The 17402-nt window shown below is 49.2% G+C and overlaps 1 protein-coding gene across 21 annotated transcripts in view; it reads right to left on the bottom strand.

Annotated features, from left to right (window-relative positions):
- The window catches only part of ncor1 (nuclear receptor corepressor 1), a 186200-nt gene that overhangs the window by 35227 nt on the left and 133571 nt on the right, over positions 1 to 17402 (bottom strand). For 16 of the 21 annotated variants that reach the window (XM_078422004.1, XM_078422003.1, XM_078422017.1 and 13 more), the window contains 7 exons: positions 14523 to 14741; positions 12869 to 13069; positions 12632 to 12787; positions 6266 to 6406; positions 4072 to 4237; positions 3284 to 3421; positions 1835 to 2382 (listed from right to left, as the gene is read on the bottom strand). In XM_078422004.1, coding sequence (XP_078278130.1) covers positions 1835 to 2382; positions 3284 to 3421; positions 4072 to 4237; positions 6266 to 6406; positions 12632 to 12787; positions 12869 to 13069; positions 14523 to 14741 — 1569 coding nt within the window. The remainder of the gene's footprint in view (positions 1 to 1834; positions 2383 to 3283; positions 3422 to 4071; positions 4238 to 6265; positions 6407 to 12631; positions 12788 to 12868; positions 13070 to 14522; positions 14742 to 17402) is intronic. The other 5 variants (XM_078422024.1, XM_078422023.1, XM_078422018.1 and 2 more) reach the window with 3 other exon arrangements.

Below are 17402 nucleotides of genomic sequence, written 5' to 3'. Positions count from 1 at the left end.
AGGACAGAACCCTTAAATGCGTCATTCACTCAGTCTACCACTCTGCATAAGGGTTTGGACTGGAGCCGAGCTGACGTGAGTGACCGAGCTGCCCTGCCTTTGGTCTACATTCAACTAGTGAGGCCAACTAGTGTGCCGGACGACAAAGACCATCGGGCCACGACCTGTCGAGGGAAGCCGCCTCTGAACTCGGCCCCGAGTCACTGGCGTCGAGAAGGACCGTCGGTGAGTGAGGGCCGTCGGTGAGCGAGGGCCGCCGGTGAGTGAGATGGTGCCGTCGGTGAGTGAGATGGTGCCGTCGGTGAGTGAGATGGTGCCGTCGGTGAGTGAGGGCCGTCGGTGAGTGAGGGCCGTCGGAGAGTGAGATGGTGCCGTCGGTGAGTGAGGGCCGTTGGTGAGTGAGATGGTGCCGTCGGTGAGTGAGGGCCGTCGGTGAGTGAGGGCCGTCGGTGAGTGAGGGCCGTCGGTGAGTGAGATGGTGCAGTCGGTGAGTGAGATGGTGCCGTCGGTGAGTGAGATGGTGCCGTCGGTGAGTGAGGGCCGTCGGTGAGTGAGATGGTGCCGTCGGTGAGTGAGGGCCGTCGGTGAGTGAGGGCCGTCGGTGAGTGAGATGGTGCCGTTGGTGAGTGAGGGCCGTCGGTGAGTGAGATGGTGCCGTCGGTGAGTGAGGGCCATTGGTGAGTGAGATGGTGCCGTCGGTGAGTGAGGGCCGTCGGTGAGTGAGATGGTGCCGTCGGTGAGTGAGGGCCATTGGCGAGTGAGATGGTGCCGTCGGTGAGTGAGGGCCGTCGGTGAGTGAGATGGTGCCGTCGGTGAGTGAGGGCCGTTGGTGAGTGAGGGCCGTCGGTGAGTGAGATGGTGCCGTCGGTGAGTGAGATGGTGCCGTCGGTGAGTGAGATGGTGCCGTCGGTGAGTGAGGGCCGTCGGTGAGTGAGGGCCGTCGGTGAGTGAGATGGTGCCGTCGGTGAGTGAGATGGTGCCGTCGGTGAGTGAGGGCCGTCGGTGAGTGAGATGGTGCCGTCGGTGAGTGAGGGCCATTGGTGAGTGAGATGGTGCCATCGGTGAGTGAGGGCCGTCGGTGAGTGAGATGGTGCCGTCGGTGAGTGAGGGCCGTCGGTGAGTGAGGGCCGTCGGTGAGTGAGATGGTGCCGTCGGTGAGTGAGGGCCATCGGTGAGTGAGATGGTGCCGTCGGTGAGTGAGGGCCGTCGGTGAGTGAGATGGTGCTGTCGGTGAGTGAGATGGTGCCGTCGGTGAGTGAGGGCCGTCGGTGAGTGAGATGGTGCCGTCGGTGAGTGAGGGCCGTTGGTGAGTGAGGGCCGTCGGTGAGTGAGATGGTGCCGTCGGTGAATGAGGGCCGTTGGTGAGTGAGATGGTGCCGTCGGTGAGTGAGATGGTGCCGTCGGTGAGTGAGATGGTGCCGTCGGTGAGTGAGGGCCGTCGGTGAGTGAGATGGTGCCGTCGGTGAGTGAGATGGTGCCGTCGGTGAGTGAGATGGTGCCGTCGGTGAGTGAGGGCCGTTGGTGAGTGAGATGGTGCCGTCGGTGAGTGAGGGCCATCGGTGAGTGCTGAAAAGGGGGGGAGGGGGAAACACGACAACAACACTGGCAGAGGGGGGCACTGAGAAAGAAGGGGAGACCTGGGGGGGGGGCTTCTGCCATATGCTGCGATAGGCAATAGATAGGATTGTTCAGTGAACTTTTGTAACTTTGTTGGCGCAAACCCGTCGCGACATTTATGTACTGCCTGGGTGAACTATATGATTCTACCAGGTTGTAGGCAACAGGAAGCATGTGGCAATAAAGTATTGAATTGCATTGACATGAAGGAGCTTACCGCTGCTGGAGGAATCCGAGCTGTGAGACCCTCGCTCTCGGCCGTCTTTGTCAGAAGCAATCTGTTTTGTGATGATCACGTCTATAAAGCTTGCGGCCGTGATGGTGGTCTTCCCACGCGTCCGCAGCTCCTCCTCGTACCGGGATTTGGGGGGCGGTGCTTTTTCCGGATAACCGGCTTGTGCCTGGGCCTTCGCCGAGGACGAGTATGGTGACTGCACTGGCCGTCGCTCGTGTTCTACTTGCTGCTGCTGATGGAGGTGCTGCTGCTGCTGCTGCTGCTGTTGCTGCTGCTGCTGTTGCTGCTGCTGCTGCTGCTGCTGCTGCTGCTGCTGCTGCTGCTGCTGCTCCGAGACTCTGCGACCTGTTACTTCTTCCACTCGGGGGCCTTCGTGCTTGCTCTCCTTCCCCTTCACCATCTCCATCTGTGGCGCTGAGGCTGCAGCATCGACCAGCGCTGCCAGGGCATCGGCTGCTGTGCTGAAGCGAGAGGCTTGTGGGATGGAGAGGGCTCCTTGTGGGATGGAGAGGGCTCCTTGTGGGACTTGCCTGTCAGCAGAAATATCATTGTGTTTTAATGTAATGCCAAAACTATGTCTCAGAAGCATTGCTGTGTCAGAAGTTGCACCTGAACACATTACTGAGAGAGGTGTGCATGCATACAACATAACAAACTGTAGACACAAAATGCTGGAGTAACTCAGCGGGTCAGGTAGCATCTCTGGAGAGAAGGAATGGGTGTGATCCTTCTTCAGACTGAGAGTCAGGGGAGAGGGAGACATAAAGATATGGAAGGCTAAGGTGTGAATACAAGAGATCCAAGGGGCCAAATGTCAAGGAAAATGCAGAATGGATCAATTAGCTGAGGGAAGGTGACAACGAGGCATACATTCAGGAAAATGTAATCAGGAGGACAGTGAAATTAGTCGGAGAACTAGGATGGGGGAGGGATGGAGGGAGAGGGAATGCAAGGGCTACTTGACATTAGAGAAGTCTATATTCATACCACTAGGTTGTAAGCTGCCCAAGCGAAATATGAGGTGCTGTTCCTCCAATTTAGGTTGGGCCTCACTCACAGTGGTGAGTGAAAGGTCATTATGGGAATGGGAGGGGGAGTGAAAGTGTTTGGAAACTGGGAGATCACGTGGCCTAGGCGGATTGAGGGATGTGTCCAGCAAAACCACCGCCGAGCCTGCTAACAACCAGGAATTGGTCACTCCAAACTGTCACACTGCATTTGAAAGGATTATTCAGAAAAGGAAGTAATCCCATTTCTCTTTTCAGTATAGAATAACATTCAGCCCGTCCAGTGTAGGCTGGCTCTCAGAACAATCCTATTCCCCACTCATTTCCCTGTAGCCTATTATCTCCCACATGCCCGTCAACCCCCTCCTAATTCTTCTGCGACCCACCTGCATTCAGGACAATTTACAGTAACCAATTAACCTACCAGCCCGCAAGTCTTTGGGATGTGGGAGGAAACCAGAGCACCCCGGGAGAACGTGCAAAATCCACACAGACAGCATTGGAGGTCAAGATTGGATCAGGGCTGCTGGATCGGTGAGGCACCATCATATCTTGGGAAAACCTCACCAAACAGAATGAACAACATGTAACTTTGATTTATAAAAAACATCGCCGAACGTCCTGCTTCACAGGACTTTTACCAAATAGATCATGACAATGAACAACAATGAGGAGATAACAGAGCAGGTAGCCAAGAGAATGATTTCAAGGAGATTGATTGTAAGGACAATTGTAAAGATGAAGAGCGGGGTAAAGAGGTTTCGGGAGAGATTTCCAGACTTTAGAACCTCTACAGTTTAAGACATGCTTGCCTTTGATGAAACAATTAAATTCAGGGGCTTTAAATTAAATGCAAGAGGTCAGAATTGGAGTTCAGGTATTTAGTAGGGCTGGGCAAGATTACCGAGAAAGGAATTAATGGAGTGATTTAAATGAATGGTGAGGATCTCAAAATTAAGATCTGGCTGAAGGGGGTGAGCAAAATACATGGCTGGTGGGTAAATGGAACAATCAGAGTTTGCCCACAGCCAGCAGAGGTTTAGAAGGCCACAAGATGACTGAGTGAGGGTCGCATGAGGCAAAAGATGAAATGAACTGTATTCAGGAAGTGAAAAGGCAAAGCAAACTGATGACAGTTACTTTATTTCATATATACCCTCAATAGAAGCAATAAATTTGTTTCATTCTCAACACTTCTGTTCAAGTACATACATTATCCGAGGCTGCGTAGCTGCATCCAGCGATGTTATAACACCCTTGCCATTGGCTCCTTGGAATATACTTGGTCGCTGCTGTAAGATGGTCTCTTGTGGCCGTATTGATGGTGATGGGGAACGGACATAACCATGGCTATTTGGTCGACTGGTCTGTTCAGGACCTGTGGGAAAAATAAAAACATGGGCAAAATTTAGTTTAGCTCAATTTAGTTTACAGAATGGAAAGAGGCCCTTCAATTCACCGAGTCCACGCTGACCATTGATCACCCGTTCTCACCAGTTCCATGTTATCCCATCTTCTCATCCATTCCCTGCACACTGGCGGCAATTTACGGAGGCCAATCGGCCTACAAACCTGCACGTTATTGGGATGTGGGAGGAAACCGGAGCACCCTGAGAAAACCCACTCGGTCCCAGGAAGAACGTCCGAACTCCACACAGACAGCACCCAAGCTCAGGATCGACCCTGGCTCCCTGGCACTGTGAAGTAGCGGCTCTACCAGCTGCCCCACTGGATAAGTCATGTCATCTTTCAGACATGAACCACAGCCAAGGGGCGACTGTGGATACCCCACAGCATGGGGGCAGTTGCAGATGCCTTGTTGTCCAAGTCCCCATACCAACAGCAGCACCCACACAGAGTGCCCATGGCAAGTACACAATCAGACCTGCCAACATTTGATTTTACAAATTCAGAATGTTGATGTCCAAAATTCAGAATTTTACATCAAAATTCATAATATGGCGCGTAATGCAATTTTTAAGCAAAAAAAAGTATGCACGCAAAATGCGCGTATGCATTGCGCTACTACATTCGTGTGCGAAAAACGACTATTATTTCCAACAGTCTGTAGTTCTTGGACTGCATGTACAATGTCAGGCCTATCATGAGTATATTCTACTATTTATAGAAAGGTTATTGAACAGAAATACTTTGTACAACAAAACAAAAATTGTTTTGTTTTGTTTTTTCTATTTTGCTTTATCCGTACACATCCCAATTATCTTGGTATTGAATAAAAGACCAATGGTCATAAAATGTATGACTAAGTTATGAAGAAAGAGTTTCATTTAAAACTGCACATACCTAATTTAATTGAAGACATACTAGTTCCAGTGGTCTTCAACAGCAAATCACAACGGTCCATGTCCCCCCCCACCCCCCTATCCCCCCACCTCCACCCCCTCCCTTCCTCCACCCCCCGACCCCCACTCCCCTGCACCTCATCATCCCTCACTTCAACACCTCATCATCAACCCCCCCCCCCCAACCCCCATCCCCTCTCAACATCAACGTGCCTCATGCTCCGCAGCAAGGCCAGGCCAGCGGCGAGAGGCGAGGCGAGCGGCAAGGCCAGGCTAGCGGTGAGGCGAGGCGAGGCCGGGCTAGCGGTGAGGCTGGACCAGCGGCGAGGCGAAGCCAGAGGCGAGGGGAGGCCGGGCCAGCAGCGAGGCGAGTACAGGCCAGCGGCGAGGCGAGGCCGGGCCAGCGGCGAGACGAGTACAGGCCAGTTGTGTGGGGAGGCCGGGCCAGCAGCGAGGCGAGTACAGGCCAGCGGCGAGGCGAGGCCGGGCTAGCGGTGAGGCGAGTACAGGCCAGTTGTGAGGGGAGGCCGGGCCAGCGGCGAGGCCAGGCCAGCGGTGAGGCGAGGCGAGTACAGGCCAGCGGCGAGGGGAGGCCGGGCCAGCAGCGAGGCGAGTACAGGCCAGCGGCGAGGCGAGGCCGGGCTAGACGTGAGGCCAGACCAGTGGCGAGGCGAAGGGAGGCCGGGCCAGCGGCGAGGCCAGGCCAGGCGAGGACAGGCTAGCTCGAGGTGAGGCTGGGCTAGTGGCTTCTTCTTCTTTCGTATGTCAACTACAACAATCAAAAGTGGCAATTGGTGCTTCTGAGTGCCGTAGTTGACGCTTTGTTGAAAATGTTGCCAGTTCCGTGGAACTGCCCAGGGTGGACGACGAGGACATAAAGCAGCTCCCACCCCAGGCTAATGACGAGGCTAGGTGAGTACAGGCCAGCGGCGAGGCGTGGCGGAGCTCGTGGCGAGGCGAGTATAGGCCAGTGGCAAGGCGAGCGGCGAGGCGTGTGTTTTGCGGAATAATGTTAGACGAAATCGGGATGGCGGAAATTATATAAGAAAGTGGAAACTTTCCGCCAAATTCGGAAGGGTTTGGAGGTCTGCACAATTACTTACCTGCCCTGAGGTAAGATAGGTCACAGGTGGTCACGGCCAACCTTTCTCTTTCTCTCTGCTCCCGTTCTCTCTCTCGCTCCCTCTCCTTTTCCCTCTCACGTTCTGCATTTGCTGCAGATGCAGATATATGTGCAGGATGACCTGCAGACAAAGACAAGCAAAAGAATGCAATGTTTTCCTGCCTTTTTGAAAATTAACAGCAGGTCGACATGGCTCAAATCTTTTGGTGAAAGGCAGCCTTTACTTTTGAGATGGTTATCACTGTAGGTTTGGAAGTGCAGGATAGTGAAGCTGTCTGGTTCAGTCCTCCATCCAGCATGTCCGCATTGTGTCCCTTCATGAGTCATAATCATACACCATGAACACTTCCACCCAAATCATCCACGCCGACCAAGATGCATGTCTAAACCAGCATCATTGACCACCATTTGGCCCATATCCCTCTAAACCTTTCCTGTTCATGTACTTATCCAAATGTCTTAAATATCACAGTGGGAGTGGGGGGGAAGGGGGACAGTGGGGAGCAGGTGAGAGTGGGGATGCGGTGTTGCCGGGTCCACAGGAGGGGGGTTCGAGTGGGTGGAGGGGAGGGTGGGGGTAGGAGGGGAAGGAGAGAGTGGGGGAGGGGTTGGGGGACGGTGGGGGGGAAGGGGGTCGGGGAGAGTGGGAGTGGGGGGGGAGGAGGGGTGGGGGGAAGGGGGACAGTGGGTGTGGGGGGCAGGGGAGGGTGGGGGTAGGGAGTTGGGTGTCGGGGTAAGAGAGTGGGGGTGGGGGGGAAGGGGGACAGTGCGGGGCAGGGGAGAGTGGGGTGGGGAAGAGTGGAGAATGGGGGAGGGGGGAGAGTGAGGGTGGGGAGGAGGGCAGGGCGGGGAGAAGGGAATAGTGGGGATGGGGGAGAGTGTGGGTGGGGAGGAGGGAAGATTGGGGGTGGGGCGAGAGTGGGGTGCGGGCATGGAGATTGGGGGTGGGGAGGAGGGCAGGGTGGAGGTGGGGAGAAGGGAAGAATGGGGGGTGGGGGAGAGTGGGGGTGGGGAGGAGGGAAGATTGGGGTGGGGGAGAGTGGGGTGCAGGCAGGGAGAGTGGGAGTAGGGGAGGAAGCGAGTGGGGGGAGGGTGGAATAGAGGTGGGGAGGGGTAAATGGGGGTGGAGACAGGGCTGGGGGTAGGGGAGAGGCAAGCGGGGGAGGGGCAAGTGGGGGTGGGGGCAGGGGACGGGCAAGTGGTGGTGGGTAGGGGGGATGGAGTGGAGTGGGTCAGTGGGGGGAGGAGGGGGGGATAAGGGGGATTGAGGGTGCAACAATACAGGAGAGGCTTTGGGACCAGGGCTCACTCAGTCACACCCTCTCCCCTTCCCTGTCCCCCCTCTACGAGGAATGGGCCCAACGGGTCCACTTGGTCTTGTTCTTTCTAAATGTAATGTACTGGCCAAGTGATGGAGCCACATTGTGGAATTGGGAGCTGTTGTTTCCCATGCCATGAGCAGTAGTTTCTTTGCCGTAATGAGACAGTAGGAGAGGAATTGTCGTTGAGCGGCTGTGAGTTGTCTTGATGTTTCAGATACCCCAAAGATGATTAATAAGGGCTCTGGGTTTAATGGGATGTTAAGAATGTCTAAGATATTCTTAAATATATCAGACCAGAAAGAGGCGAGTTTAGGGCACGATACAAAGTTATGAAAAAGAGCAGCATCTGAGGAGTAACATTTATCACAAGTAGGAGAAACATTTGGATAAATACTGTGTATTTTTGCCTTGGAGTAGTGAAGTCTATGTATAATTTGAACTGTATGAGGCAGTGTCTAGCATTGTTTGAGCACCTGTTAATACGTTCGAGGCTTTCCTCCCATATTTCATCTGGTATTTGCACATTTATGTCTTTTTCCCAATTGATCTTATACTTCCTAGAGGATGGAGAGGTTATTGATTAAGGACATCATACATATAGGAGATGAATCTGTCTTTATATGGTGATGTTTTAAGGCAGTCATCTATTTGAGAATGCCTCCCAACTTCAAACCCCGACAGATGCTTTCGTATATAATCCCTGATTTGCAAGTATCTGAAGAAGTTACTATTTGGGAGTTCAAATTTCCTTCGTAACTGTGTAAAGGTAGCAAACGTACCATCGATATATAGGTCTCTGACACTGTGGATTCCTAATTCACTCCATGTAGAGAGAGTCTTATCTAAAATAGATGGATTGAATGTGGGGTTGTTTGCAATGGGCAAAGCAAGAGATATAGGTTTAAGTTCAAAATAGGTTCTGATTTGCTTCCATATTGTGTATAACAGGATTAAATCCATAATATGATTTATCAATTGAAGTAGGAGCTAATAGGATGGTACCTATTGAGTATGGGTGACAATCTTCTAGTTCTATTTTTTGCCAATTCAGAGGGATTTTTGAGGTGTCAAGCAGAAAGCAAAGGACTTGATGGCAGAGGCCCAGTAATAAAACCTGAAATTTGGAAGGGCAAGCCCACCCCTAGTTTTTGGTTTGTAGAGTTGATTTTTGCTTATCCTATGAGTTTTGTAATCCACAATAAGGGTATTATTATCGAATCTAATTTCTTTAAAAATGTTTTTGTAAGAAAGATAGGAATGTTCTGAATTAGATATAGTAGCTGGGGTAAGAAGATCATTTTAAATGTCTTTTCAATAGAATCATAGTCATGGAAACAGGCCCTTCGGCCCAACTTATCCATCCCAACCAAGATGCTCCATCTACGCTATTCCCATTTGCACGTGTTTGGCCTATATCGTTCGAAACGTTTCCTGTCCAGGTACCTGTTCAGATATCTTTTAAATGTTGTTATTGCACCTGCCTCAACTATTCCTCTGGTAGGTCATTCCATATGCCACCACCTTCTTTGTGAAGAAGTTGCTCCTCAGGGTCTTATCCCCTCTTTCCCCTCTCACCTTAAACATACGTTCTCTAGTTCTTGATCCCCTGGCAAAAAGACTCTGTACATTCACCCTACCCCACCTCATAATTTTATACATCTCTATATCACCCCTCAACCTCCTGCAATCAAAAAAGTTGTTTGTGAATCTGGTAGTGTGTGCTTGCAAGGTTTTGTATCTTTTGCCTGATAGGAAAGGGGAAAAGAGAGGGGCTGCGAGTTGTCCTTGATTATGTTGGCTGCTTTCTCAAGGCAATGTGAAGTATAAATGGAGTGATTGGGGGGGGTGTGGGGGAGGCTGGTTTGACAATAGACAATAGGTGTAGGAGTAGGCCATTCGGCCCTTCGAGCCAGCACCATCATTCAATGTGATCATGGCTGATCATTCTCAATCTGTACCCCGTTTCTGCCTTCTCCCCATACCCCCTGACTCCGCTATCCTTAAGAGCTCTATCTAACTCTCTCTTGAAAGCATTCAGAGAACTGGCCTCCACTGCCTTCTGAGGCAGAGAATTCCACAGATTTACAACTCTCTGACTGAAAAAGCTTTTCCTCATCTCTGTTCTAAATGGCCTACCCCTTATTCTTAAACTGTGGCCCCTGGTTCTGGACTCCCCCAACATTGGGAACATGTTTCCTGCCTCTAACGTGTCCAACCCCTTAATAATTTTATATGTTTCGATAAGATCCCCTCTCATCCTTCTAAATTCCAGTGTATACAAGCCGAGCCGCTCCAGACTTTCAACATATGACAGTCCCGCCATTCCGGGAATTAACCTAGTAAACCTACGCTGCACGCCCTCAATAGCAAGAATATCCTTCCTCAAATTTGGAGACGAAAACTGCACACAGTACTCCAGGTGCGGTCTCACTAGGGCCCTGTACAACTGTAGAAGGACCTCTTTGCTCCTATACTCAACTCCTCTTGTTATGAAGGCCAACATTCCATTGGCTTTCTTCACTGCCTGCTGTACCTGCATGATTCCTTTCAGTGTCTGATGTACTAGGACACCCAGATCTCGTTGTACATCCCCTTTTCCTAACTTGACACCATTCAGATAATAATCTGCCTTCCTATTCTTACCACCAAAGTGGATAACCTCACACTTATCCACAAAAACTGCATCTGCCATGCATCCACCCACACACTGTCCAAATCACCCTGCAACCTCATAGCATCTTCCTCACAGTTCACACTACCACCCAGCTTTGCGTCATCTGCAAATTTGCTAATGTTACTTTTAATCCCTTCATCCAAGTCATTAATATATATTGTAAATAGCTGCGGTCCCAGCACCGAGCCTTGCGGTACCCCACTAGTCACTGCCTGCCATTCTGAAAGTGACCCATTTATCCCCACTCTTGCTTTCTGTCTGCCACCCAATTTTCTATCCATATCAGTACCCAATACCATGTGCTCTAATTTTGCCCACTAATCTCCTATGTGGGACCTTGTCGAAGGCTTTCTGAAAGTCAAGGTACACTACATCCACCGGCTCTCCCCTGTCCATTTTCCTAGTTACATCCTCAAAAAATTCCAGAAGATTAGTCAAGCATGATTTCCCCATCGTAAATCCATGCTGACTCGGAACGATCCTGTTACTGCTATCCAAATGCTCCGCAATTTCGTCTTTTATAATTGACTCCAGCATCTTCCCCACCACTGATGTCAAACTAACTGGTCTATAATTTCCTGTTTTCTCTCTCTCTCCTTTCTTAAAAAGTGGGATAACATTAGCTACCCTCCAATCGACAGGAACTGATCCTGAATCTATAGAACATTGGAAAATGATCACCAATGCGTCCATGATTTCTAGAGCCACCTCCTTAAGTACCCTGGGATGCAGACCATCAGGCCCTGGGGATTTATCAGCCTTCAGTCCCATCAGTCGACCCAACACCATTTCCTGCCTAATGTGAATTTCCTTCCGTTCCTCCGTCACCCTAGGATCTCTGGCCACTAGAACATCTGGGAGATTGTTTGTATCCTCCTTAGTCAAGATAGATCCAAAGTACCTGTTCAACTCGTCTGCCATTTCCTTGTTCCCCGTAATAAATTCCCCTGCTTCTGTCTTCAAGGGACCCACATTTGCCTTAACTATTTTTTTCCTCTTCACATACCTAAAGAAGCTTTTACTATCCAACTTTATATTATTGACCAGCTTACCTTCGTATCTCATCTTTTCTCACCGTATTGCTTTTTTAGTTATCTTCTGTTGCTCTTTAAAAGAGTCCCAATCCTCTGGCTTCCCGCTCTTCTTCGCTATGTTATACTTATTCTCTTTTATTTTTATGCTGTCCTTGACTTCCCTTGTCAACCACAGGTGCCTCTTACTCCCCTTAGAATCTTTCCTCCTCTTTGGGATGAATTGATCCTGCAACTTCTGCATTATTCCCAGGAATACCTGCCATTGCTGTTCCACCGTCTTCCCTGCTAGGGTCTCCTTCCAGTCAAATCTGGCCAGCTCCTGCCTCATACCTCTGTAATCCCCTTTGCTATACTGTAATACTGACACTTCCGATTTTCCCTTCTCCCTCTCAATTTGTAGATTAAAACTTATCACTAGCCAGGAACCCAAAGCTCTTGACTATTTCCACTTCAGTATCATTGACACAACCTGGGTGTGTATTCATTGTTCTGAAGTCGTTGACTAGTTCCTCCATTTTAGCTCTCCCAGTTTAAGTAAGAGATATAACTTCCAGCAGAAAAAACCCAAAGTGCTGGAAGAACTCAGCAGGTGTGGAGGGAAATGGACAATTGACATTTTGGATCAGAACTCTTCTTAAGTCTCAAGTATGAGGAAGTGCACTGACTTGAAACATCGTCTGTCATTTCTCTTCACAGATGGTGCCTGACCCACTGAGTTCCACCTGCCCTCTGTGTTTTGGTCAAGATCCCAGTATCTGGTATCTCTTATGTCTTCTGTGGACGGCTTGATTGTAATCATGTACAGTTAGGGCGGCAAAGTGGCACAGCAGTAGAGTTGTTGCCTTACAGCTCCGGGGACCCGGGTTTGATGTTGACGAGGTTACTGTCTGTACTGGGTTTGTACGTTCTCCCTGTGACTGCGTGGGTTTTCTCCGGGTGCTCCGGTTTCCTCCCACACTCCAAAGATATACAGGTTTGTAGGTTAATTGGCTTCTGTAAATTGTCCCTAGTGTGTAGGATAGTGTTAGTGTAAGGGGTGATCACTTGTCAGCACTGACCCAGTGGGCCAAAGGGCCTGTTTCCACACTGTATCTCTAAAGTCTTTTCACTTTACCTAGGTACATGTGACAATACACGTGACAACTAAACTGCTTTCAATCTTCAGCAGAATTTCCCTCTCCACTGATCCCACTACAGAGCAGCCAGTGTGTACAGCTTTTCAGCACCAGCTGTTCTCTTTATTCTTTCAATTTGCATTAAACAAAGCTACAATCTGATAAAAGTTCTGATTTTAAATAACATGAAGCTATTCTTACCTGGTGATATAGGGGAGTGGTTGTACCTGCCAGGGTAAGGGGCTTGGTTACCAGGAATATAGGTAATCCTGTCCATGGGAGGAGTACTGCTCCCACCTGGTACAAGTATCGTGTGTGGCATCTGTGCCAAGTCAATGATTCCTGCAAATGGACACACTTTCAATAATCCAGTGTTTGAAACAAGCCATACTCAGTGAACAGTCACCAGCGCAGAGGCAGCTAGAAAGGGGATCTCACCTCTGGCTCCAGCAGCATAGGGGACACCTAAAGTTTCCCGTGGTGACATTCCCCTCGTACCATCCGGCTTAGTAATGACTTGCATCTGTTGGGAAGTGATGTAGTCGTTGAGAATGGTCTGCCGTGTGTTCTCCATTGCGTACAGCTGATAGTGATTTGAATAATTGGGGTTTGGGGAAAGTTGCCGGGGAAACAGGTATGCTGCAGATTAAAGAAAAAGCAACAAGAACATTACAATGAAGATCACACCGTCAGTCATAGCTGTAGGAAAAAAACTGCAGATGCTGGTTAAAATCGAAGGTAGACACAAAATGCTGGAGTAACTCAGCAGGTCAGGCAGCATCTCTGGAGAGAAGGAATGGGTGACGTTTCAGGTCGAGGCCCTTCTTCAGACTGATGTCCCGCCCCCTCCCCTGACATCAGTCTGAAGAAGGATCTCGACCCGAAACGTCACCCATTCCTTCTCTCCCGAGGTACTGCCTGACCCTCTGAGTTACTCCAGCATTTTGTGTCTACCAGCAATTAATATCCTTTGGTTCCATTAATCCTGACACATGGACCCTGATCTGACGGAGATACTGCACATGAAAGTCAAAATCCATGAATACCCTCTCAGTCCTTTGATTCACAGTGTATTTGAGAACAACATGTCAGCAGGTTTTCTCACGGTTCCAGGTGTCTATTTTTTAAACTTTTGTGTTCAGTTCAGGATCTTTTCAGTGAGCCTGAAGGGTCTCGACCCGAAACGTCACCCATTCCTTCTCTCCAGAGATGCTGCCTGTCCTGCTGAGTTAGTCCAGCAATTAATGTCCACCTTATTTTTAGTGAGCATTTAGTCCTCGAATAATCTATATTTGGAGGGGCTCGAGGGAGCATTTAGTCCATGAACTATCTAGATTTGGAGGAGTTACAGTGAGCATTTAGTCCATGAACGATCTATATTTGGAGGCGATACAGTGAGCATTTGGTCCAAGAACGATTTAGATTTGAAGAGTTAGTGAATATTTAATTTGAGAGTTAAGAGTGAGCATTTAGTGCATGAAGTGAATCTGTACAAGCTCTAAATCTTGAAATGCAAAACATGCAGATTAAACTGCAATTTTAAATATGTGGGAAAATACATCAATCAGTAACCCAAAATGAATCTTCACCTCGAGATTGAAATGATTTGTCTACATTCTTTATTGCTGTCTGCCACTTGCTAAACATTGAGTGGAAAAGACTCAGGGAACAAGCTATCTTACATCGAATCTTGTGCAATGAGAAAGGCTTCACTGATGATCTGATAGTTGAGCGGCTTTAGGGATAGAACTTTATATTAAAGACAATGATTTAGTTAAACAAAACCAGGATGAGAATTTCAAACCTGAATAACCCAAACAACAAAGGCGTGAGCTGACTCGGGTAGACTGGCAAACTACAACAGTAAATCTGAGGAAGGTTCTCGACCCGAAACGCCACCCATTCCTTCTCTCCAGAGATGCTGCCTGTCCCGTCAGTGTCTACCTTCGATTTGAGCCAGCATCTGTAGTTCTTTTCTACGTAGTAAATCAACAATGGCTAACTCTTAAAAAAAATTGAATGCAGAGTTCATAAGGAATGCATGTCAAGGAAAGATAGGACCAAATCAGATCCCATTTACAGACAGCCTTACCTGGGTCTAATGCTCGGTGGAAAGCCATTGTCTGGTCGAAGGGGAGTGGAACATGACCTCTGAATTCAGGGTTCCCTCGCCCATGGAGAGATTCGTAAGGACTGAGAGTTGCAGATGGGTCCACTACAGAGACCGGAGACTTAACAGATATATTCTCCCTTTGTGCTGACACCAGTGCAGATTTCCTTTCGGGGCAAGACTTCCCTGATGACGTAACAACTGCAAGGAGAGAACACAAGTACTCGTGAATCAACAGTTAAAAGTCATAGAGCCATACAGCACGGAAGTAGCCCCTTCGGCCCAGGTTGTACATGCTGACCAAGTTGGTGCACTGGACTAGTTTACTTGCTTGCATTTGATCCATAACCCCTGAATCCCTTCTTATCCACCTGTCCAAATGTCTTTTAAAAGTTGTCGTGTCTGCTTCAAGAGATTTATCTGGTAGCTCATTCCAAATACGGGTTATTCTTGAATGAAAATGTTGCCACTGAGGTCCCTCTTAAATCTCTTCCCTCTTACATTAAACCTATGCCCTCTAGGTTTAGAATCTACTGCTCTGTGAAAAAGACTGAGTGCTCGTTTATCCATGCCCCTCATGGTCTTGTACACCTCAATAAGTTTACCCCTCAGCCTCCTACATTCCAAAGGTAACAGTCCAGCATATACAGCCTCTGCCGATCACACAAGCCTGCAAGGTATGATCGCAAACAGTAGTGCAAACAGTAGTGAAAACTGCCCAGTCCATCATGGGGTCTGACCTCCCAATCATCGAAAGGATTTACAGGCGTCGCTGCCTCAAAAAGGCAGCTAGCATCACAGACCCACCACACCCTGGCCACACACACATTTCACCCCCGCAATCGGGAAGATGATACAGGAGCTTGAAAACTGTAACGCCCAGGAGCGGTTGGAGGCGGTTGGAGCAGGACAAAAACGTTCCCTCACACTTTAAAAGAAGTGTTCTGGAGGAAGCCGCTGATTGGTGGAAGCGGACTAGAGGAAGCAGCTGATTGGGCGTAACCCCGGGGTTGTATTTCTGCTTTTCGTACTTTTAGTTAAGGGTTCAGTGAGTTCAGGGTTCAGTGAGTTCAGGGTTCAGGAAGTTAAGGGTTCAGTGAGTTAAGGGTTCAGTGCTTTTTAGTAAAGGTACAGTTTAAAGGATTAAGAGGGATTTGATTTAATTTGGGGGGAAGACATGACAGATGAGATCGGCCCCGTGGAATGCTCATCCTGCAACATGTGGGAGATCAGGGATATTGTCGGTGTCCCTGATGACTACGTGTGCAGGAAGTGTGTCCAGCTGCAGCTCCTGGCAAACCGCATTGAACGGTTGGAGCTGCGGTTGGACTCATTCTGGAGCATCCACGAGGCTGAGAAGGTCGTGGATAGCACGTATAGCGAGTTGGCCACACCACAAGTAAAAGATAAGCGGACAGAAAGGAAATGGGTGGCCACTAGCCAGCGTAGCAGTAGGCAGGTAATGCAGGAGTCCCCTGCGGTCATCTCCCTCCTAAACAGATATGCCATTTTGGATACTGTTGGGGGAGATGCCTCATCAGGGGAAGGCAGCAGCAGCCAAGTGCATGGCACCGTGGGTGGCTCTGCGGCAAAAGAGGGGAGGAAAAAGAGCGGAAGGGCTATAGTGATAGGGGATTCAATTGTAAGGGGAATAGATAGGCGTTTCTGCGGCCGAAAACGAGACTCCAGGATGGTATGTTGCCTCCCTGGTGCAAGGGTCAGGGATATCTCTGAGTGGCTGCAGGACATTCTGAAGGGGGAGGGTGAGCAGCCAGTTGTTGTGGTGCACATTGGCACCAATGATTTAGGTAAAAAACGGGATGAGGTCCTACAAGGTGAATTTAGAGAGCTAGGAGATAAACTAAAAAGTAGGACCTCAAAGGTAATAATCTCTGGATTACTACCAGTGCCACGTGCTAGTCAGAGTAGGAATAGGAGGATATTTCATATGAATACGTGGCTTCAAAAATGGTGCAAGGGGGAGGGATTCAAATTTTTAGGACATTGGAACCAGTTCTGGGAGAGGTGGGACCAGTACAAACAGGACGGTCTGCACCTGAGCTGGAATGGAACCAATGTCCTAGGGGGAGTGTTTGCTAGTGCTGTCGGGGAGGATTTAAACTAATGTGGCAGGGGGTTGGGAGCTGGAGCAGAGAGACAGAGGGGTGTAAAATGAGGGTAGAAGCAACAGGTAGCAAGGTGAAAAGTAAAAGTGGCAGGCAGACAAATCCAGGGCAAAAATCAAAAAGGGCCACTTTTCAACATAATCGTACAAGGGGTAAGAGAGTTGTAAAAACAAGCCTGAAGGCTTTGTGTCTCAATGCAAGGAGTATACGTAATAAGGTGGATGAATTAAATGTGGAGATAGTTATTAATGATTATGATATAGTTAGGATTACGGAGACATGGCTCCAGGGTGACCAAGGCTGGGAGCTCAACATCCAGGGATATTCTATATTCAGGTGGGATAGACAGAAAGGAAAAGGAGGTGGGGTAGCATTACTGGTTAGAGAGGAGATTAAAGCAGTGGAAAGGAAGGACATTAGCTTGGAGGAAGTGGAATCGATATGGGTAGAGCTACGAAACACTAAGGGGCAGAAAACGCTAGTGGGAGTTGTGTACAGGCCACCTAACAGCAGTAGGGAGGTTGGGGATGGCATCAAGCATGAAATTAGAAATGCATGCGCTAAAGGCGCAGCAGTTATAATGGGTGACTTCAATCTACATATAGATTGGGTGAACCAAACTGGCAGGGGTGCTGAGGAAGAGGATTTCTTGGAATGTTTGAGAGATGGTTTTCTAAACCAACATGTCGAGGAACCAACGAGAGAACAGGCCATTCTAGACTGGGTATTGAGTAAT

Source organism: Rhinoraja longicauda, chromosome 26 (genome assembly GCF_053455715.1).
Source record: "Rhinoraja longicauda isolate Sanriku21f chromosome 26, sRhiLon1.1, whole genome shotgun sequence".
Taxonomy (NCBI): Eukaryota; Metazoa; Chordata; class Chondrichthyes; order Rajiformes; family Arhynchobatidae; genus Rhinoraja; species Rhinoraja longicauda.
The sequence above is the reverse complement of the archived record's forward strand: the minus strand, read 5'-3'. Positions and strand labels throughout refer to the sequence as shown.